This window comes from Myotis yumanensis, unplaced genomic scaffold, assembly GCF_028538775.1.
Source record: "Myotis yumanensis isolate MYYU_CA2020_CCGP unplaced genomic scaffold, mMyoYum1.0.hap1 SCAF_22, whole genome shotgun sequence".
Lineage (NCBI taxonomy): Eukaryota > Metazoa > Chordata > Mammalia > Chiroptera > Vespertilionidae > Myotis > Myotis yumanensis.
The window spans coordinates 408966-430694 of NW_027223773.1; the positions used below are offsets into that span (position 1 = coordinate 408966).

Genomic DNA, 21729 nt, shown 5'->3' on the forward strand with positions numbered 1-21729 from the left:
CGGCCGGGCCCTGATGTCTATGATACCTGCTGGGACTCTTGTTCTCTTCGCTGCACAGTCTCTGACACCTGCCCAGCCCTGCAGGACCCCCTCAGGCACTGCTGCTGGTCACAGGCCCTCACTCCCCGGCCCCCAGACCCCCTCCCTGGGGATGCAGCCGGAGTAGCCCTGAAGCTGGACTCCAAGGCCTGCTCTGCTCGCCCTCTGCAAGTCCCCCTGCCTCCTGGGACGGACACCTGGCCGCCTGGCACACGGGCATGGCCCCTGAGGATGCCCGTCCAGGTCCTGCAGCTCCCAGGTCAGAGAACGTGACAGATTCCACCAGATTCCCAAGAGCGGGGGACGCCGTGGCCGCTGGGCAGGGTCGGTGACGCACGTGTGCCCCAGCCATGGGTGTGGCACCCCAAGCAATTCCACGGAACCTCTGAGCCCTCAGTAATTACCCGATGAACTTACCACTCACTCGCAGCAATTAGCTGGGAGCTAATTTGCCTCCCCGCTCCCCGGGGTGAAGGAAGACAGAGGGAACCCCAGGTCCTGCCAGGGGTGCGGCCTTCCAGGTAATCACCCTGCAGGTGGGGGGTGGGGGCTTCTGGCCGATCACCCCATGGCTTCTCTCTGCTCCTCCAGGCCTGGGAGACAGGAACCCATCCCACCCAGTGCCGGGCCCTGAGACCGCACCCCTGGCTCTCAGAGGTGGTGATCCCTACGGACACCCTCACCCCAGCTGGTGTGGCTCAGTGGATAGAGCGTCTGCCTACAGACTGAAGGGTCCCGGGTTCGATTCCGGTCCAGGGCCCGTAGCTCATTTGCAGGCTGAATCCCCGGCCCCGGTCGGGGCACATGCGGGAGGCAACCGATAGATGTGTCTCCCTCACATCGACGTTTCTCTTTCTCTGCCTCTCCCCTTCCTTTCACTCTCTCTAAAAAAATAAAATCAATAGAAAGATAACCTCAGGTGAGGATTAACAACAAAAATTAATTAAAAAGAAAAAAAGAAAAAAAAAAGACACCCTTGACTTACAGGCCCACACACAAGGTGCAGTGAATATGTTCACACGGGGAGAAAGATAGTAGCTAGCCCGGCCGGCGTGGCTCAGTGGTTGAGCGTCGACCTTTGAACCAGGAGGTCACAGTTCAATTCCCTGTTGGGGCACAGGCCCGGGTTGCAGGCTCGATCCCCAGTGGGGGGTCGTGCAGGAGGCAGCCGGTCAATGATTCTTTCTCATCATCGCTATTTCTGTCTGTCTCTCCATCTCCCTTCCTCTCTGAGATCCATACGTATTTATTTTAAAAAGAAAGAAAATAATAGCTTCGCTCTGGCGTCTGCTCACGGTCTCTGTCCTGAGGGCCCTTCTCTAGCTCTGATGTCGTCTGGCCTCACGGCAACCCCCGGGCGTGAGGTCAGCAGGGCACGATCCTCCCCATTTTTACGAAGGAGACCCAGAGCAGAAGGCTCAGCCCAGCGGTCAGGCCCTGGAGAGAACGGGCAGGTGCCCCCCCATCCCGGGCGGCCCCACGCGGAGCGAGGAGGGGGGAGGCGCTCACAGCACCACGAGGCTGCTCAGGTTCTGGAAGGCGTAGTCGGGGACCTGGCGGATGCGGTTGAGGGCCAGGGTCATGGCCTGCAGGGCCGGGAGGTTGTTGAGGGCCCTGACCGGGACCTCGGCCAGCGCGTTGTCGTCCAGCCACAGGTGGCGGAGGCAAGACAGCCCCTCGAAGCTCCTCTCGGGGACCAGGGAGATGAGGTTGGCATCGAGGCGCCTGGAGGGAGGGAGGGAGGGAAGGAGAGAAGTTGGGGAGGAGCGGTCAGTCAGGGCAAGACGCAGACCCAGCCCGGCCAGTGTGGCTCAGTGGCTGAGCATCCACCTATGAACCAGGAGGTCAGGGTTCGAGTCCCGCTCAGGGCACATGGGCTGGGCCCTATGCGGCTGGTGCACGGGGCCCAGACGAGCTGGCCTGTGAGGAGGCCTTGCCCCAAGGTGAGGTTCTCCCACGGGGGCCCCTACGTCGTGGAAGCCCCAGTCTTCACCCCCAAAGGCCCTCAGGCTCCATAACCCTGCACCCCAGGAAATGGACCTACTCTCCCCCCTCCCCTCTGAGGGACATCCCCTGCCTCCCCCTGGGGACTCCAGGCTCTGCAGCCTGGCTCAAGACGCCCCTCCCACTCTCTCCCTGCCCCCCGGCAGGATGGGGTGCTCCTTCAGGGAGCTGGGGTTCAGGCTGCCCCGGGGTCCCTGGTCCTCCAGGGCGGGCGGGGCGGGAGCTGGAGGAGCCTCAGAATCCTCCACGGGGGACGGGAGGCCTTCGGGAGCCGCTCCGCCCGCAGGTGGGCAGCCGCCCAGACGGCCGGGTCTGGCAGGAAGCAGCGAGCAATTACACCAATTAAGCCCTGGAACCAAGTCAACACCCCAGCAGCCCTCCCCTCCCCTCCCCTCCCCTCCCCTCCCCTCCCCTCCTCTCCCACGTGGGCCTGGGCTCCCCGGCTGGCTGCGATGCTCGTCCTGACCTGTGCTAACACGGCAGGTGAGCAGCGGCCCCCGCGGGCCAGTCCGGGCTCGCCTGGGCTCCGGGAGCCAGCCTGACCTCGCGAGGGCCACACTGCGCCCCCACACACACCCCCCCACACCCAGGGCTGAGGCGGAGGCTGGCAGGGTCGTGGCCCTGTCCCTCCAAGCCCCCAGGACCGGGTGGTCGGAAGGTCTGGCCAGCCCGGCCTGCGTGGCTCAGGGGTTGAGCATCGAACTATGAACCAGGAGGTCGGGGTTCCATTCCCGGTCGGGGCACATGCCCGGGGTGCGGGCTGGATCCCCAGTGCGGGGCGTGCAGGAGGCGGCCGGTCCATGATTCCCTCTCATCATTGATGTTTCTCTCTCTCTCTCCCCCCTCTCCCTTCCTCTCGGAAATCAATGACATATTTTTTTTTTAAAAAAAAGAAGGTTGTTGGCTTTGAGTCCAGTGTTCCGTTCCCTCCCGCTCACGTCCACTTGGCAGGAGGTGTCCCTCAGCCTCTGCCCCGTAGCAGGGCCATAGGGACGGGCCCCCAGGCCCCCCACAGAGGAGGATGCTGCCTCTACTACGTCGCTGGCCGAGGTCTGGCGAACGGCTTGGGCCGGACATTGGGGTCCCCTCCCTTGGGTCCTAGCCACCCTCCACACACCGGGAGCCCAGCGCCAGGCCCTCACAGGGTCCGAAAACGAAAACTCTGGAACCTGAGCTCTCCTGGGCGGGGTCCCTCGGCGACAGAGAGGTGGTGGCTGAACGAGTCCCCACACTTCCCTTCTGGGGGTGAAGTGGGGTGAGGGGGGTGAGGGGGGCAGCTGAGAGCCACAGCAACACTGCCCCCCAAGTTTTGTCCGTGTGTTTTTTATTGATTTCAGAGAGGAAAGGGGAGGGAGAGAGAGAAGCATCAATGATGAGAGAGAATCATCGATCGGCTGCCTCCTGCACGCCCCACACTGGGGATGGAGCCCGAAACCTGGGCCTGTGCCCTTGACCGGGAATCGAACCCGTGACCTCCTGGTTCATAGGTCGACGCTCAACCACAGAGCCAGCCCGGCCGGGCATGTCGGTTCTGGTTTATGCCACCTGACGAGATCCCTCCCCTCGCAGTCAGCCCTTCACTAGATCAAAGGTGGGTATGGAAACAAAGGCAATCGCAAGGGGCTGGGTGGGGGGGGGGGGCGCCTACACCACCGAGGCCCAGCCCCCTCCCTCCACCTGCCAGGCATTGACGGATGAGCCAGCGCCCGCCCGCGCCCGCCTGGCAGGCAGAGAGCACCCTTCCTCTCTGCACATCAAAGGGTGACACCTGAGCACCCTCCCTCGTGTTTAATCGGCAGCAGCAGCGTATAAAAATAATTGCCCGCCCGCCGGCGGAAGGCACAGGCGAGGCTCTGTGCAGCCTGGATGAGCTTCCCCTGGAGACACGGCCCGCAGGCCTGGGCAGAGGGCCAGCGCTGGGGGTGACGGTCCTGGAATCCTGGGGTGGGGAGCACAAACAGCCAGCGCACCCCTCCCGGCCCCCGCCATCGGGGGCCTCGTGCCGGTCGAGGGGGGTTCTGGTTTCTGGGTCCCTCCTGGGCTGTCTGAGAGCTGGGCTCTGTGGTTCCCCGGGGCCTGGACGCCTGCCCTTGGCCTCGGGCGGGCAGCTGTGGTTGGAGGAGGAAGAGGCAGACGGGGTTTCCCCGTTGGCTCTCGGAAGGGCGGGGTGATGTCACAGGTTAGGAGACGTGAGCAGCACCCAGTGTTTCAAAGACACTGAGGACCCGACCCAGCAGACTCTGCAGTGAGAGGGACCAGGGAGACCAGGCCACAGGTGAGCACTTTTCAAGGAACCCGGGGCGGGGGGCGGAGAGAGAAGGAAGGAGGAGAAGTCCCATCAGTGCTGGCTTCCCTGACACAGGCTCCCAGTCCTTCCCACAATCTAGTTTCTCCTTCCTCGTGTCCAGGGTCTCGTAGACACCCTGCGGACCAGAGTGAGAACTGGGGAGGTTATAGCTGTGTGCTATGCTTCCCCTCGTCCCCAGTCTCCCAATGTCCCATCCACCCACCCATCCATCCATTTATCTGTCCATCCATCCATCCGTCTGTCCATCATCCATCCATCCTTCCATCCATTCATCATCCATCCTTCCATCCATCCATCCACTTATCTCTCCATCCATCCATCCGTCTGTCCATCATCCATCCATCCTTCCATCCATTCATCATCCATCCTTCCACTCACCTACCATCCATCCATCCCTCCATCCATCATCCATCCATCCATTCATCTGTCCATCATCCATCCATCCATCCATCCTTCCATCCATTCATCATCCATCCTTCCATCCACCTACCATCTGTCCACCCATCCCTCCATCCATCTCTTTGTCCATCCACTTGTCCATCCACCCATCACCCATCTGTCCCATCCACCCATCCATCCTTCATTCCATCCATCTCTCCATCCATCCCTGCATTGGTCCACCTGTCTATCTATCATCCCTCCATCCCTCCATCCATCTCTCTGTCCATCCACTTGTCCATCCATCCATCACCCATCTGTCCCATCCATCCACCCTTCCATGTGCCCATCCTTCCATCCACCCACACAGACTGGAGACACCCCGCCCGGCTCCAGGCTATGACCTCGTCTCTCTCTCTTGCTCAGAGTCACCTGGGCTTCCGGTCAACACCTAACCCCTCAGCGTGGGATCCACGATTCTTCCCCCTGGAGCGACTCTCACCGGCCCCACAGCTCAGGTGCCCCTGCTCCTTGTCACTGGGAATCGTGCCTCCCTCCTTGTCCCGGAGCGCACGGCTCTCATCTGTACTGCGCACGGGTGGTGCGTCTCCCCCTCTTCCCAAAGCCCCACTTCCGACCCCTCTCACCAGGACTCAAAACGGCCTCGCACGCCTGTTCGTAGACATGCCGACCACCCGCACGTCCACTTCCAGAAAAGCGGCCTCTCACGCCGCGCGAATGACACCTCAATGTCTAAAAACAACCTAAAGCCGAAGCGGTGACGCCAGGGCTGCGTTCGCGGGATTCCGAAGCAGCCGCAGGCCAGGCCCGCCTCCCGGAGGAAGCGCGTGTGGCGGGAGCGAGTGTGTGCGCAGAGGCAGACACACCGACGCGCACGGCCTGTGTCTGGGTGGCAGGACTGCGGGTGATTTTCATTTTCCCTCTTTTTCGTTTTTGTCTTTTCTAAACTCTCTGCAATGAGTCAGAACCAAAATAAACATGTTTTTCAGAAAACAGACGGCGTCAGGGTGTAATTAAGGCCCAGACTCTGAGCGGAGGGGAGGGAGGCGGCCGGGAGCCGCGTGGGGCAGCGCACAGGGGAGGGGGAGGGGAGGGGGTGCGGGCAGCCTCGCGGGACCCGCCCGCTTCTGTCACCTGCTCTGCGTCCCACCCTCGCCCTGGCCGGCCTGTGTGGCCCAGTGGATGGAGCGTCAGCTTGTGTGGACTCAAGGGTCCCGGGTTCGATTCCCACCAAGGGCACGGACCTCGATTGCAGGCTCCTCCCCGGCCCGGGCCCTGGTCGGGGCGCGTGCAGGAGGCAACCCATCAATGTGTTTCTCTCACGTCGATATTTCTCTCTGTCTCCCTCCCTCTCCCCTTCATTCTCTCTAAAATCAATGGAATAATATCTTTGGGTGAGGATTTAAAAAAAAAAAAGAGGTCGGAGGGAAGAGGCAGCGGCAGCCTGGCCGGGTCCCTCCCTGGGGGACACTGGAGTCACCCCTCTCTGCTGCCCGGGTTCCTCCCCTGCAGGAGGGGCGGTGGGACTGGGTGGCCACCTCCACCTTCCAGCTCCTCAGCCGAAGGCCCTGTGGTCGGCGGTCAGCCTCCACCCACGCGGCCTCGCCGGTGGCCGAGCGGGAGCCGGGGCGCGGGCTGCCCTTTCCGGCCGCCGTGTGAATTTCCACACGCCGGCCAGTGGCTGCCAGACACCAGACTCCAAAGGCTCATAAACGAGTGGAAAATTACTCATGGGCTCGAAAAAGACCCCACCTGAGGTGTCAGCTCCCACAGCCCCATCCTGGGCGTGTTCTGGCCGCTCCAAGGCCTCCCAGGCCTGGCCCGCAGGAGCTCCAGGGGGCGCGAGGGCAGGGGGGCCGGGGGGCCCACGCGTGGTCCGGGGGAGGCGTCCCTGCTGGGGCCGAGGCACCCACTGCTCCTGGGTGGCCCGCGCGGCCGCCTGTCCCCACCGGCACTGACGCTGAGAGAACCTCCCAGGATCCGGGCCGGCCCACACGGACACACTCCCAGTGCCTCCGGCAGCCAGGCGGCCCGTGTTCAGCCGTCACGGCGGGCGGGGGCTGCCGGGCGCCCACCCGCCCCCGGGCAGCCTCTGCCCAGACACACATGCAGTAATCAGCTCCCGGAAGCTCGGGGAGAGCCAAATGCAGCAGCGTGTAATCACGGAGCCCAAAATAGCCACGCCCGGAGCCACCCGCCACCCCGCGCGTCCCCGGGGACCCTCGGCCAGGCCCCACCGCATGGCCGGGCCTCAGGGTCCGCTCGGGCTGGCGGGCGAGTTGGGTGGTGCTGACGGTACCCACCGGGCCTCGGGGGCAGCTTGGGGGGCTTCTCCAGGGCAGGGGGGGGGGCATCTCCAGCCCAGAACAGGGCCCCCTCTGAACACACACACACTCACACTCACATACACACACTCACACTCACATACACACACTCACATACACACAGTCACACACACTCACACATATACACCCACATGCGCACACACACACTCACACACATTCTCACACACTCACACACGCACACGCACACACACACACACACACTGACGCCCTGCAAGGAGGGAGACGACCCATTTTTAAGGTCGTCACTGATGCTTGGTCACCCCACCCACAGGCACCTCAAACTCAGCTCCTGCAGAAGGGCCATCAGCACCCCCCTCCCCCTGGGCCCCTCCTGCCCGTCCTCTGGGCATCACTGCCCACTGACCCCGCAGTCAGCACGTTCTCACTGACCCCCTCCCAGGGCCACGCTCTCGGTGCCCGGCCTCTCGTCCACCCCGAGGTCAGCGCCCCCTGCTCTCCCTCCACGCCCACCTCCAGCCAATACCACCAAGAATAACTGCAGTGCAGCCAGCAACGTGCTGTTCTGCCTCTTGTACGCACGTGAGCTCACTTCCCGCTCTCCTACGGAGCCACCGCCCCATTTTCCTATAAAGAAGCAGCAGCCAGGGTTCGGTCACCTGCCCGGGGTCTCCAGGCGGTAGGTGAAGCGACCCCAGGCCGCGTGTCCTGGCCTCCTGACCTGTCCAGAGTCTGCCAACCTCTCCTCCGGCCCCTGCGCCGGCCTCTCCTTCATACGTCACGCTCCCTCTATTCACGTCCCTGCACAGCCCCCTCCTCCAGGCTGTCCTCCAGGCTGCTACCAGAGCCATGTTTCAAAGACGCAAACTCTAACCCACGATGCCCCTGCTGGGCGGGAGAGGAGCTGCAGGGCTCCCTGGAGGGTGACCGTGTCTTGGGTGGCCAATGCTTCCTCCACACAGCTCCGCCCCAGGCAGAGGAAATGGGTGTCTGGGCCACCCCGTCCCCAAAGCCCTGGGGCCAGAGCAGCCTACGCGGAGGAGACGGCTCTTCCTGGGGGCGGCCGACCCCGCCCAGCACCCCCGGCACCCCAGGCTGCGGCAGAACGCCAGGCGCCCCGGGAGGCCGCCCTGGTGGCCCCGCCTAGGGAGGTCCCGTTCCCACAGTCCCCACGGGGCCTGGAGCCTCCCCTCCCGGATACACAAGCGAGTCCACACACACACACACACACACACACCCTCTGACGACAACAAAAACCCGGAGACACCGGGACCGGAGCGCACGCTGTCTGAACATGGGGGGGAAGCGGGGCGCAGGGGGGGGATCGGGGTGCAGGGGGCGTGGCCGGGACTCACAGAGACTGCAGGCTGGGCAGCTGCCTCAGCGCCTCGGCCGGGATCCCTCCCAGCTGGTTGTTCTGCAGCATCCTGCAAGGGGAGGACGGGCGTGAGGACCCCTAGGCCTGCGGGGCTGGGGTCCCTCCCTTGAACCCCACCCCAAGCTAGATCCCTCTCTCGCACCCCAGCTGCAGGAGCCCAGAGGGCGTCCTGGCCCAGCCCAGGCCCGGCCCATCAGGGGGGCTGTCCTGGTGTGGTGGGCTGGGCCCCCCGGGAGGGGTCACAGGAGGCTGAGGCAGAGCACAGAGGATGACGGAGCAGAAGCAGAGACACGTGGCCGGCCGCCCGTGAGGGCCAAGAGTCAGAACTCGCGGTGCTGCTGACATTTGGTCTGAAAGGCCCGGCCGGGCGGCACGGCTCAGGGGCTGAGCGTCAACCTGTGAACCAGGAGGTCAGGGTTCGATGCCCGGTCGGGGCACAGGCCCGGGTTGCAGGCTCGATCCCCAGTGTGGGGCGTGCAGGAGGCAGCCGATCCATGATTCTCTCTCATCATGGATGTTTCTCTCTCTCCCTCCGTCTCCCTTCTTCTCTGAAATCAGTAAAAATATTTTTTTTAAAAAGGATGGTGTGCTTTCCTGCAGGGCTGCCGTAATGTCTACAAACCGTAGCGTTACAGGCAGAGCGACCGCACAGGAATGCGAGCGACGGTTAAGATGGAACGGGCAGGGAAGGGAGTGACAGGGGAGTCTGCGGCGGACGGAGACTCGGGCACCAACCGCACTGCGGCCTCTGTCCCCAAGGTCGCGCCTCGGTGTGCAGGTCACTCGTACTCACAGGATTTTCAGGCTGTGGAGGCCGGAGAAGGCTCCTCCCGGGATGTGTGAGAGGTGGTTCCCCGAGAGACGCCTGCAGGTCAGAGCAGAGGCTGGGTGATGCCGGCCGGCAGGGAGCCCACGGAGGGGACCCTGTTAGCCGGGGCGGGGGAGGGGGCGGATGGGGTGCTGACCCCCAAGTTCTGAGAGCGACAATGTCTGGGCCACACCCACCACCTCGCTCTGTTCTCACAATCACCCCGTCTGGGGCTGCTGTTGCCCCAAATCTTAGGGGAGGGAACTGCGGTTCGGGGAGGTCGAGTCACGGCCCTCAGGGTCCCGGCGCTCGGCAGCCGCAGGGCCGGCGAATCCTCGGCCGGTCGCCCTGCAGCCCACACCCTCCTGGGCTAACGTGGCCCCACGGCCCGTCCTCGCCTCCCTGTCTGTGTCGGTCCTGTCGCCGTGGACGGTCCGACACAGACGGGGTGTCGGTGACTCCCCCCGTCCTAAACGCCACAGCCAACCCACAACCCAGGGGGTGCGGACATGGGGCTGGGGTCAGTCTGACGCCCGGGGCTAAGGCAGCTTGTCACGGGGGCCGGGGCGGGGGGAGATCCGTCCCCACGGGGCCGGTGGAACAAAACGGGCTTCCTGCTCCCCTGGACCGAGCAGAGCCACACAGAGGAGCCGGCGCCCGGCCGGCCTGGCTCAGGGGCTGAGCATCGACCCGTGAGCCAGGAGGTCAGGGTTCGATTCCCGGTCGGGGCACAGGCCCGGGTTGCGGGCTCGATCCCCAGTGGTGGGTGTGCAGGAGGCAGCCGATCCATGATTCTCTCTCATCACTGATGTTTCTCTCCCTCTCCCTCTCCTTTCCTCTCTGAAATGAATAAAATATATTTGAATATATATTTTTTTAAAAAAAGAACAGCTCGCGCCCCTTGTTCTGAAGGGGGCCCTGTGCCCACCGCCCTGCGAGGCGCCCCAGGCCCCCCCCCCGCCCCCCCATCCACTCACAGCTCCTCCAGGAAGCGCAGGCGGTGGAAGCGGCCGGGCTGCAGCTCCGTGAGGTTGTTCATGCTCAGGTCCCTGCGTGGGGAGGAAGCAGAGGATGCTGGGAACAGCCCCAGGGCTGGGGAAGGGAGCTGACCTCCCTGCCAAGGAGCCTCGGGCAAAATTCACGGAGTTTCCGAGCAGGAGAGGAGGAGCCAACCCCGTGGGTAAACTGAGGCACAGGCGCCCTGCAGTCCCGACCTCCAGGGCCGGCGCCTACAGAGTCCACACACACGGGCGTGAGCATCTCCCTCGTCAGCCCGGAGCCGGGGACGGCGCTGCCCCCCGAGCGTCGCCTGCGGTCATGTCCCTCCGGGCTCCCCTCCCTCAGTCTCCAGGGGAGGCCGTGGCCTCCGGGCACATCGCGGAAGGTGCCGGCTCCCAGCGGTCGGACGGACGTGCTCCCCGGGGGCCTCCAAGGTGCTCGGCACACAAAACGCTCACAACACAGACGCCTACACTGACGCCGCCGCGTCCGGCTGTGACCGGGGGGTTGACATGGAATCGGGGTCGGGGGGAGGGCATGAGGATGAAACAGGATGATGTGGGTAAAGGTGAGCCGGTGCCAGAGAATCACTGCCCGCTGCCTCCTGCACGGGCCCCACTGGGGATGAGCCCGCAACACAGGCACGTGCCCGTGACCGGGAATCGAACTCGGGACCCTTCAGTCCGCAGGCCGACGCTCTAGCCACCGAGCCACACCGGCCAGGGCTCATCATTGATGTTTCTCTCTTTCTCCCTCTCCCTTCCTCTCTGAAATCAATAACAATATTTTTTAAAAATAAATAAATAAAAAGACTTGAGTCTCCAGTGTTTCATCTCTGACAAAGCCTGGGCTCCCAGCAGTGCCCCAGGGAGGGAGGATGGTCCCTGCCGGGCAGAGCTGCGGGCTGGTGCACGGAACACGGGGCTGGCACACGGAACATGGGGCTGGCACACGGAACACGGGGCTGGCACACGGAACACGGGGCAGGCACATGAAACACGGGGCTGGCACACAGAACACGGGGCTGGCACACGGAACACGGGGCTGGCACACGGAACATGGGGCTGGCACACGGAACACGGGGCTGGCACACGGAACATGGGGCTGGCCCACGGAACACGGGACTGGCACACGGAACACGGGGCTGGCACACGGAACACGGGGCTGGCACACGGAACACGGGGCTGGCACACGGAACGGTGGCTGGGGGAGCCCATGCCGCAGCCCGGTTCTGCCGGGACCTCCCCTCGGCCGGGTCGGGCTCGCCCTCTCCAGGAGGGAGGAGCAGAACTGATCACCTCCGTGTTTACCCTGAGCCCGGCCGAACGTGCCTCCACAGGAGCACGAGGCCCCGTGGGGCCGTGACTCAGGGCGCAGCACTCAGCCGTCCCTCCGGGGCCGTCCCGCGAGGCTCTGATGTGGCTCCAAGGTCCTCCCACCCCCCCTCACCAGAGGCCTCATTGTTCTCCCCTGGGAGGAGGGGCCCGGCCCCCCACATCCTGCCCTGAGACAACACAGCCCAGCTGCAGGGGCAGGGGCGGGGGTGGATTTCAGAGGGGCGGGCGGGGCGGGGGCGGGGTGGGGGGGGCATTCAGGCCTGGGCCCCGCACAAAAGGAAAAGGGGTGAGGCTGGTGCCAGGGGGAGTGAGGTGGAGCGCAGAGCTGGGAGCGGGAGGCGCAGAAGGCTTCCCACTGAGGTCCTCCAAGCTGATGCCAGGGCCCCAGGAGCAATAAGGGCCACTGACCCTGCGGGGGGGGGAGGGACGGGGTTGTCCTGGGGGGGCTGTCCTTGGGGGGTCATCCTGGGGGGGTCATCCTGGGGTCATTCTGTGGGGGGCTTGCAGCGGGGGGGCCCTGCCTGGGCAACCTCAGGAAGGTGCCCTGCGAAGGTGAAGGCTCTGAGACAGGCTTCCCAGGAGCTGGGCTGTCCCTGTGGACCAGAGAGCAGCTCAGGCCGCAGGCCGTGCCCAGGCCAGGACGGGGGCGCCCTGAGCCCCGGGGCCTGGGATTGGCTGCAGCAGCAGCAGCTCGGCGGTAGGAACGGGTGATGTTTACGAGGGGGCACGCCTTGGATATGCTTGTCTAGTGGGTGCTGGGCAGCATGTGCCACGCGTGAGGGCACGCGTGTGTGCCTGCCCGTGTGCATCTCAGCGTGTTGGACTGTTCACGGTCACCGCGTTCTGGAAGCCTCCGCACGTCACAGTCAGGAACTCGGGGGACGCCATGGCCTCCGCGGGGCCCCCCTCTGGCGGGAAAGCCCAGGGCGCTGGGACCTGCTCTCGGCCTCGGTTTACCCCGGGCCCGTCTCCCGAGGGAGCACGGATGCCCCGTGAGGCTGCGGTTGGAGATCGACGTGTGACTGAACCGAGTGCCCAGGCCTGGACTCACCCTGTGGGCCCCCCGCCATCCCATGACCACTAGGAGCACGCACACGTGTGCACACAGAAACCCTTCCTTGCACACACCACACATGTGTGCGCGCATGTGTATATAGATGTGCACCTGGACATGTACACGCACATGAACACGCAAAAACACTCACCTGTACACCACACACGTGTGTGCGCATGTATATAGCTGTACACACATGTGCGCCTGGACATGTACATACACGTGTGCATGTATGTACAGAAGCATACATGTGCACAGAACCCCTCACTTGTACACACACGTGCACAACACACGCATACACATATGTGTGCACGTGTATATAGATTGTGCACCTGGGTATACTCATGCACACACAGAAACCCTCGCTTGCACACAATACACACATACACATGTGTGTGTGTGTCTGGATACACACACGTGTGTGCACAGAAACATACACGCGTGTGCGTACACATGTGCACAGGAACACGCACGCACACGCATCACTGCTCTGGGACTAGCTCCCCGGGCTGTTCAGCCACACGGAGCCCCACGTTCAGCAGCTCAGTCTCTGCTGCTGTCGTTTGAATTCTCACTAACGTCTGGACGAGGGGCCCCACGTTCTCACGGCGCGGGGCCCTGCACGCTGCCTCCCCACTGAACAGCGGGGGCGGCGAGGGCGAGGGGCACCCCCATCCGCAGCCCTGGGCCTCTGGGTGGACCGGGCCATGGGGGTGGGGTGGGGGCGGGCGAGGCTGGCAGGAGGGGGAGCAGAGACCCAGCCCTGGGCGCGGGAAGTGGAAATTCTGGCTGCTCGTCAGGAAAATGTTCTCAGAACTTCACCCTGTGAGGCGACCAGACCACCCAGGCTGCTGGGCGAGGCGCTGTCACCATGGCGACCAGGAGCAGGTGTGATAAGGGGGGGATGCTGGGGGGTGTGGGGCATGAACTGGAGGATGGGGAGCAGGAGACCCTCCCCTCTGAAGCCCCGGGGGACGGGCTCCGGGCCCCTTCTCTCCGCTCCGCCCACTGTCTGCGGCACGAAGGGACCTGCTCTGCCCACACAGTAGCCACCGCCACACGGGGGACATTTCCATCCGTTCAGATTAAATCAACGAATCGGTTCCTCGGCTGCACTCGCCACGTCTCGAGGCTCAGCAGCCACACGTGGCCAGCGGCCCCACACAGGACGGACGCGTCCCTCGTCACAGGCAGCCCCGCCGGACACCCTGCGGCCTCTGCGGTCACACGTCCTGGGTCTGATTCCGGGCTCTGCCACCGTGCGACTCTGCCTCTCTCTGCCTCAGTCCCCCCCCCCCCCCCCCGGCAAAGTGCCTCGCCGGTGCCCAGCCCAGAGCAAGTAACCAACCGGCAGGACCCGTGAGCACCACGACCCAACGCCCCCGTTCGCCGAGACCCAGGTCAAGTGCCGCCTCCTACAGGAAGCCCTCCAGGCATTCCTCTCACCATCCAGGCACCCACCACTCAACCAGCGCTTTCTGAGCACCTACTATGTGCCAGGCGAGGAAGCTGCAAGGCCCAGTAACGTGTGCTGCCCGCCCTCCAAGAGCCCATCCGTGGGGACAAATGACAAGAGCATGGACCATGACAGGCCCGAGGGACCAGCCCTGGGGCGGGAGCCGGAGTACCACAGGGCTTCCTCAGGCTCGTCCATGAGGCCGTTTGACGGAGCTCCGAAGCTTCCGTCACCAAGTCAGCAGCAGCCCAGCCTGGGTGGCTAGCGGTGGAGTGTCCCGCGGGCTCCCTGCAGTCCCAGGACAGGGGCTGGCGGGGTGGGAGCAGGAGGGGGCCTGGGGGGAGGGATGGGTGCACAGGGCGGGCGGGGGAGTCCCCTTTGTGGGAGACGCAGCCCTGGGTTCTGTTTGTTTAGCTGAAGACGCTGGTCCTACTGCCTTTATTCCACCAGATAAAGGGCCAGGGCGTGTCTGGGGAGAAAAGGAGAAAGAGCCCTCTATTCAGTGCCCCCCACGCCCACGTCCCAGTGAAAGCTCCTCCCACAGCTGGGAGTCCTCCCCGCCCCCCACCCTCGTCCCCATACCTGCACTCCCAGGGCACACCCACCCCAGCCCCACGGCACCCAGACACCCAGCGAGACGGGTTTTCTAAATGGGACTGGGGGCCCTGGCCGGTGTTGCTCAGTGGGTAGAGCGTCGGCCCGTGGACTGAAGGGTCCCGGGTTCGATCCCCGGTCAGGAAACATGCCCGGGTTGCGGGCTCCATCCCCAGTGGGGGGGGGGGGGGGCCGTCGATGTTTCTATCTCTCTCTCCCTCTTTCTTCCTCTCTGAAATCGATAAAAAATATATTTTAAAAATACAGATATATTATGTAATAGTTCCTCGTAAGGGAGCTATTGTGAGGGTTAAGCGGAGGGTCCTAGTGTGTGTGGCGGGGGTACAGCTGTGCCCACGGCGGGGGAGGGCACCCCTCCCTCCCTGCACTCAGCTCCCAGAGCCCTTCCCCACAGGTCGCCCGCGGGGGGCGGGGCAGGGAGCGAGGGGAGGGCGTCCTGGGTCAGCCCTGCCCTTGGGAGGCACCAGCTGCTGCCCCTCCCTGGTGCCTCCAAGTGACGCCACCTGCCCAGCCCTGATCCTCGCACCCTTTGATCTTCGGATCGCTGGCCCCGGTCCCGGCCCAAAGGCATCTGTCTCCCTGGCCTCCTCCAAGGAAAGGCAAAGGTCCGGGCTGCCCGCCCCCAGCGCCTCCTCCCTCCCTGGACTGTGTGCAACCAGGGCAGCCACAGAGGCCCGGGAGCGGTCGCAGCCAGGTTCCCGCCAAGGCGGCCGTGTTCGGGGGCAGCGGATGGGGGGGGGGGGGACAGGGCTGGACATCGGGCTACCCCTGGGCACGGTGCCCCGGCCACTGCTGGGAAGAGGCCTTCCGCCCAAATTCCTTGTTTCTCGTGCCCTTGTGGGCAAAGCCTGCTGAGCCCTGGAGGAGGGGGCACTCCCTGCCCGGAGGACACAGCCCTCTGAGGACACACTCAGAACCACAGGCACAGCTGCACGGAACCTGGAGTGCGAGGCGGGGGGCAGTCAAGGAGGGCTTCCCGGAGGAAGTGTCACCTGTGGGAGCCAAGAGGGTCCGGCTCAGCCATCAGAAAGCGGCCTGGGAGCTTTGCAAAGGGCGGGACGGTGCTTAGGATGACAGCGAGGGGGTGCATTTGGCTGAAGGGTGGTCCCCCCCAAAAAAGAGATATGTCCGCATCCTAACACCTGGAACCTGGGGGTGTGATTTTACTCGGAAAGGGGGTCTCTGCAGGTTCGGGTGGACCCCAAGCCCATGACAAGGGAAAGCCACAGGGAGACCCCCCCCCCCCCCGCGAGGAGGCGGGGAGGCGCAGGCAGAGGCAGAGACCGGAGTGACGTGGCCACAAGCCGCCACTGCACATAGAGGCGCACAGTAGGCCATCCCCAGGAGCCCCGGCGAGCACAGCCCCGCAGACCCCCGATCCCGAGCTTCCGGCCTCCACAATCTCAGAGGCCCCCTCTCCGACGCTCGAAGCCACGGGTTTCCTATTGGAGCCACTGGAAACCACACAGTCAGTGGTCAGAGGGTCTCCGTGTCCGGCTGCTCCTCGGGGCCCAGCCCTGGGCACCCCCAGCCTCTCCCCTCCTCACATCACCGGCCTCCCTGCTGCCTCCGACCGAGCCAGGGACCCCTCCACACGTCCCCAGGGAGACAGCGCTAGGATCTGACGTGACCCAGAAATCCCACTCCTGGGCTCACAGCCAACGAAACGCTCCAGGCGTGACCATGGCCACCAGCAGGGGTGTGGACGCACCTTCAGACGCGGCGAGGGGAAGAAGCCGGACTCCATCCACTTAAAGAGTGGTTCCCAACCTTCCCAATGCCGCGGCCCTTTCATACAGCTCCTCATGTTGTGGGGACCCCCAACCATAAAATTATTTTCGTGGCTACTTCACAGCTGTCATGTTGCTACTGTTATGAATCGAAATGTAAATATCTGATCTGCAGGATGTTACACATTGAACATCATTAAAGCATAGTGATTAATCACAAAAACAATATGTAATTATATGTTTTCTGATGGTCTTAGGTGACCCCTGTGAAAGGGTCGTTCGACCCCCAAAGGGGTCGCAACCCACAGGTTGAGAACCGCTGCCTTAGCGGGAGGTGAGAACACGGGCGAGGCGCACCTGTGTGGCCAGAGGTCACGACCCATGACCTACCCAGGTTACCCGCCGGGGACGGGGACGGGGGTGGGGCCTGGAGAGCTGTGGCCACCCTGCTTCCCCGTGTGGGTGCTGGCTATGCAGGTGTGTGCAGCCTGGGAAGCTGTATCGCACGCCGCACCTGCCACGGGGACTCTTCCCTGTGATGCATGTGACGCTTCAATAAAACGTTCGTCTAAAAAGGAGAGGGCGCCCGGCCGGCGCGGCTCCGTGGCTGAGCCCCGACCCATGAACCAGGAGGTCAGGGCGCACGCCCGGGTTGCAGGCTGGATCCCCGGTGGGGAGCGTGCAGGGGGCAGCCGATCCACGATTCTCTCTCATCATGGATGCTTCTGCCTCTCCCTTCTTTTCTGAAATCAATAAAAAATATATATATTTTTTAAAATAAAATAAATGAATAAAAAGGAGAGAGAGAGACTCGTTCTAAAAGTCTTCCGTGAACCTTTCCCTCGGCTCCCACGGCATCTCGCCGTCCAGAGCTGGAATTGTCAGAGGGATAGAGAGTTAGAAACATCGATCAGCTGCCTCCTGCACGCCCCCCACTGGGGATGTGCCCGCAACCCAGGTACATGCCCTTGACCGGAATCGAACCTGGGACCTTTGAGTCCGCAGGCCGAGGCTCTATCCACTGAGCCACACCGGTTACAGCTGTTGATTGCTGTGTGTCTTGTCACCTTCCTCACCCGGGCAGCACACAGTAGGTGCTTCATAAGCACTTGCTGAGGTCTGGGGCTTGGTGTCCCCGCACCTTGGTCATCACAAGACTCCGAGAGGCCATCCCTCCCCACGGCGCCCCACTCCCGAGCGCCCCACAGCCGGGCCGTGCGCGTCCCCACCCGGGCGCTTACAGGGCGGCCGCTTTCTCACCCGCCCGGCCCGCCCAACACTTCTCTTCACACCGGCCGGCCGACCGACCGACCGACCGCAGGTCTTAGTCATCTCGGACCTTCCGGGCCCGGGCGAGGGCCAGACACACGGCGGCTATTCAGGGACTGACCGTCGCCAGAGCGCTCTTCCCGTCCAACCCCCGGACGGGCACATGCCCCTGCTCATCCTAACTGGTCAGAGACTGGATGGAAACTTTCAAAAGAAGTTTTCTTTTTCCAATAAATAAGTAAATAAATAAGAGAAGGAATCGGGAAGGCAAAGCAGCTCCTAAGTGGAAGGGTTTGTAAACAGATGTCTCACTTAAGGAAACCCTGCCTGGCCAAGGGCTGGCGGGGTGGGCGGCTTCGAGGCCCCCCAGCTGGCAGCTTCGAGGCCCCCCCCCCCCGTCTGGCAGTTTCAAGGCCCCCCTGGCTGGCAGCTTCAAGGCTCCCCGGACAGGACAGCCTTCTGGGGTGGGTGCCACCCCTTGGGGCCTGCCGGGGAGCCAGGTGAGGGCCAGCCCAGGTCTGGAGGGGGCTGCCCTCGTCCCTCTCAGGTGAGCACAGGCTCTGCTCTGCACCCCCCGACTCTGGCCCATCAGTTGGTTAATGATCTGTGATTCTCTCTCATCATTGGTGTTTCTCTCTCTCTCCCTCTCCCTTCCTCTCTGAAATCCATAAAAAATATATCTAAAAGTAAAAATAAATGTGGCAAGCGCCGTTCCTGGCGGGGGCAGTTTCCGGCATCGTGACAGGCCCCTCCCTGGGCACATCTGTCCCGGCCCCAGGAATGGCCCTTCCTGACCACCTGGCACAGCGGTTCTCAACCTGTGGGTCGCGACCCCTTTGGGGGTCGAACGACCCTTTCACAGGGGTCGCCTAAGACCATCGGAAAACACATCTATAATTACATATTGTTTTTGTGATTCATCACGATGCTTTAATTATGTTCAATTGGTAACAGTGAAATTGGGGGGCAGCACACCACGAGGAGCTATATGAAAGGTTCGCGGCGTCAGGAAGGTTGAGAACCACTGCTCGCATCTCCCTGGAGGGAAGGTCACGCCCAGGGCGTGCGGGCTGCAGCCAGGACAGGACGGCGTCCCCCGTCCCCTCCGTGCGGAGCGACGGGGAGGCGGGGGGCTGGGCACAGCCTCCATCCCTGGCCCAGCTCCGGTCCGATCGGGGAGGGCCTGGCCCCAGGGCTGGGACGGCCCCTGAGCCTGGCCCTCCTTGTGGGTCTCTGAAGAGGAGGCCGGGGATCAGACGCACGGGAAGCCTCTGTCCCTGCGGCCGGGCCCAGCCCCCACCTGCCGCTGCCCGCCCGCCCGCCCGCCCGCCCGTGCCCGCGCTGGCCTGGCTCCGGGGGGCACGGTGCCAGCCTCTGAGCTCCTCCACGTCCTGCTTCCAAAATAACCCTCTGCTCACGGCCCGCGTTTGGCATCCTGGGTGTTTTTCTCGTCCCGGGACCTGCTCCCGCGTCTGAAGGGCAGGAGGAGAGGCCTCTGAATCGTCATTAGAAATTGGGGACCCCTCCCCTGGTGCTTACCATGAGAGTGGTTAGCACAGAGGGGTCCCCCAATCTGACAGCCCCTGAGTCAGGGAGTCCATGGCGGTTTGGCTGAAAGAAGTCGTCATTTCCAACATGGGGGGAGCTGGAGGTTGCCCCCCACCCCCAGCCCCCACCCCGTCTCCTGCACCTCCCCCAGGTGCCCAAAGCCCCCAGCCCCCAGGACTCCCCTTTCGTCCTTGGCCCTGCTCCCCTTAGAGTGAGTGAGCTGTGAGCCTCGAGCCCCAGCCCATTAGGGATGAGCTCACAGCCCCTCACGGGCCCTCAGGGCACATCCCAGCCGCCAGGACCACACACCCTGTGCCCCCCACACCTGCCTCTCCTCCGGCCACCGGGAGGACACCAACGCCACAGACCCCTGGACTCCGTTTCTGGGGAGAAGCCAGGCTCTCCAGACAAGGGGACCTGGAAGCCTCCGGGTCTCTCCTCTTTGGGGAGCATCCCATCGGGAGCCCGGCCATCGGGGTGTCCCTGTGAGGAGGGAGGGGCACGTCCTGTGGAGCCCCGGAGCCCGGAGCCCAGGAGCAGAGGCACCAGGGACAGGCCTCCCTCCCTGCAGGTCAGTGGGACGGGCTTTCTAGAAAGAACGAGGCCCGGCCAGTGTGGCTCAGTGGTTGGGCGTCAACCTATGACCCAGGAGGTCACAGTTCGATTCCCGGTCAGGGCACAGGCCCGGGTCGCGGGCTCGATCCCCAGTGTGGGGCGTGCAGGCGGCAGCGGATCAGTGATTCTCTCTCATCATAGATGTTCTCTCTCCCTCTCCCTTCTTCTCTGAAATCAATAAAAATATATTTTAAAAAAAGAAGAAGAAGAAGGATGGATGGAGGGAGGGAGGGAGTGAGGGAGGGAGGGCAGGCCCACCCGGTCCCTGCAGCTCCGATATCCCCTTTCGGGGCCTCCGTTGCTCACATGTGGGGGAAATGACACTCCTCGCAGACGCGTGGAACCAGGAGTGGGGGGAAGGCCCCTGGCTTTGCCGTCTCTGTCTCCTGCTCCTCCCGCCCCCTCCAGGTGCTCGCCACGCGATTTTCCACGTTCAAGATGCAGAAGCGGAGACGCGGGAGAGGCTGAGGGACGGTCCCAGCGTCGCCCAGCTCACACAGCCGGGCCCAAGGCAGGGCCAGGGGCCCCCAGGCCTCCCGCCGGCACCCCGCGCGGCCCTGCCTTCTGCCTCTGCCCCTGGGCACGGGTCCGGGCGGGAAGGGACCGGGCGTGTGTGGGGCCATGGGGTTGAGAGCCCGTGGACCGGGGAAGGCGGGTGGAGTGGGCGGGACGGGGGCCAACGCTGCTCGGAGCCAGGCTTTCTTCTCCTCCGCCAGCCGCCCCACCCGGCCGCGCCCGCGCCGCCGCCGCTGCCAGCACCAGCCGTTTCCTTTTTCTCGTGCCTACGGCTGCTTCCTGCCTTTCCTTTGAACTGGGGTGCTGGCTCCCCCCACACTCACCGCCTCCAGCCACCCCCAGGGGCTGCCCTTGGAGGGGCTGGCACGGCCTCCTGAGGACCCAGTTCCTGGAATCACGCCCCCCCCCCCTCTTCCCTGGCCTGGGTGCTGCCCCCTCGCCTCCCCCCCACCGCCTGCCGCCCTGAGGGCACTCCTGTCCCCCAAACCCACCTCCTGGGTGGCGTCTCCTTTCTCAACACAACATGTGGACACCGAGGTGCAGAGAAGTTTGGGGGCACAGCAATGGGGGGGCTGGCCGAGGTGAGACTCACAGGCCCCAAGTTTGGGGGGGCTGCAACTCAGGCTGTCAGATTCATCAGAAAGGAAGGGGAGCCCGGCCGGGGTTGAGCGTTGACCTATGAACCAGGAGGTCACAATTCGATTCCCGGTCGGGGCACAGGCCCGGGGTGGGGGCTCCATCCCCATTGGGGGGCGTGCAGGAGGCAGCCGATGCATGATTCTCTCTCATCGTGGATGTTTCTCTCTCTCTCTCCCTCTCCCTCTCTGAAATCAATAATTTTTTTAAACGTTTAATATTTTTATTGATTTCAGAGAGGAAGGGAGAGGGAGAGAGAGAGAGACACATCCATGATGAGAGAGAATCATGGATCGACTGCCTCCTGCACGCCCCCCCCACTGGGGATGGAGCCTGCAAACCAGGCATGTGCCCTTGACCGGGAATCGAACCCGGGACCCTCCAGTCCGCAGGCCGACGCTCTGTCCACTGAGCCACACCAGCCAGGGCTGAAATCGATAATTTTTTATTTTAAGAGACACATCTGGTCCCGGGGCTCCGAGGAGCTGGGTGACGCTCAGCAGGGGGCAGAGCTGGGAAGGAACCAGGGACTGGCGGCCAGGACAGAGGGCACGTGGTCACATCATCAGATGCAAACCTGCACCATCCTCTCCAGGAGCCAGGCTGCCGGGTGCAAGGCCAGAGCGGGCACTGCCGGCCCCGCATGTCCCAGAGCCCACCGCTCCGTCCCCTCATCGCCTCGCCCCTCCCCTCTCCCCCTCTCAGAAGCACCAGC

General features: G+C 63.7%; 1 protein-coding gene across 1 annotated transcript in view; it reads right to left on the minus strand.

Annotated features, from left to right (window-relative positions):
- The window catches only part of LGR6 (leucine rich repeat containing G protein-coupled receptor 6), a 37848-nt gene that overhangs the window by 14038 nt on the left and 2081 nt on the right, over positions 1–21729 (minus strand). Inside the window, exons 2-5 of the mRNA XM_070401393.1 lie at positions 10217–10288; positions 9225–9296; positions 8409–8480; positions 1549–1764 (exon numbers count right to left, since the gene is read on the minus strand). Coding sequence (XP_070257494.1) covers positions 1549–1764; positions 8409–8480; positions 9225–9296; positions 10217–10288 — 432 coding nt within the window. The remainder of the gene's footprint in view (positions 1–1548; positions 1765–8408; positions 8481–9224; positions 9297–10216; positions 10289–21729) is intronic.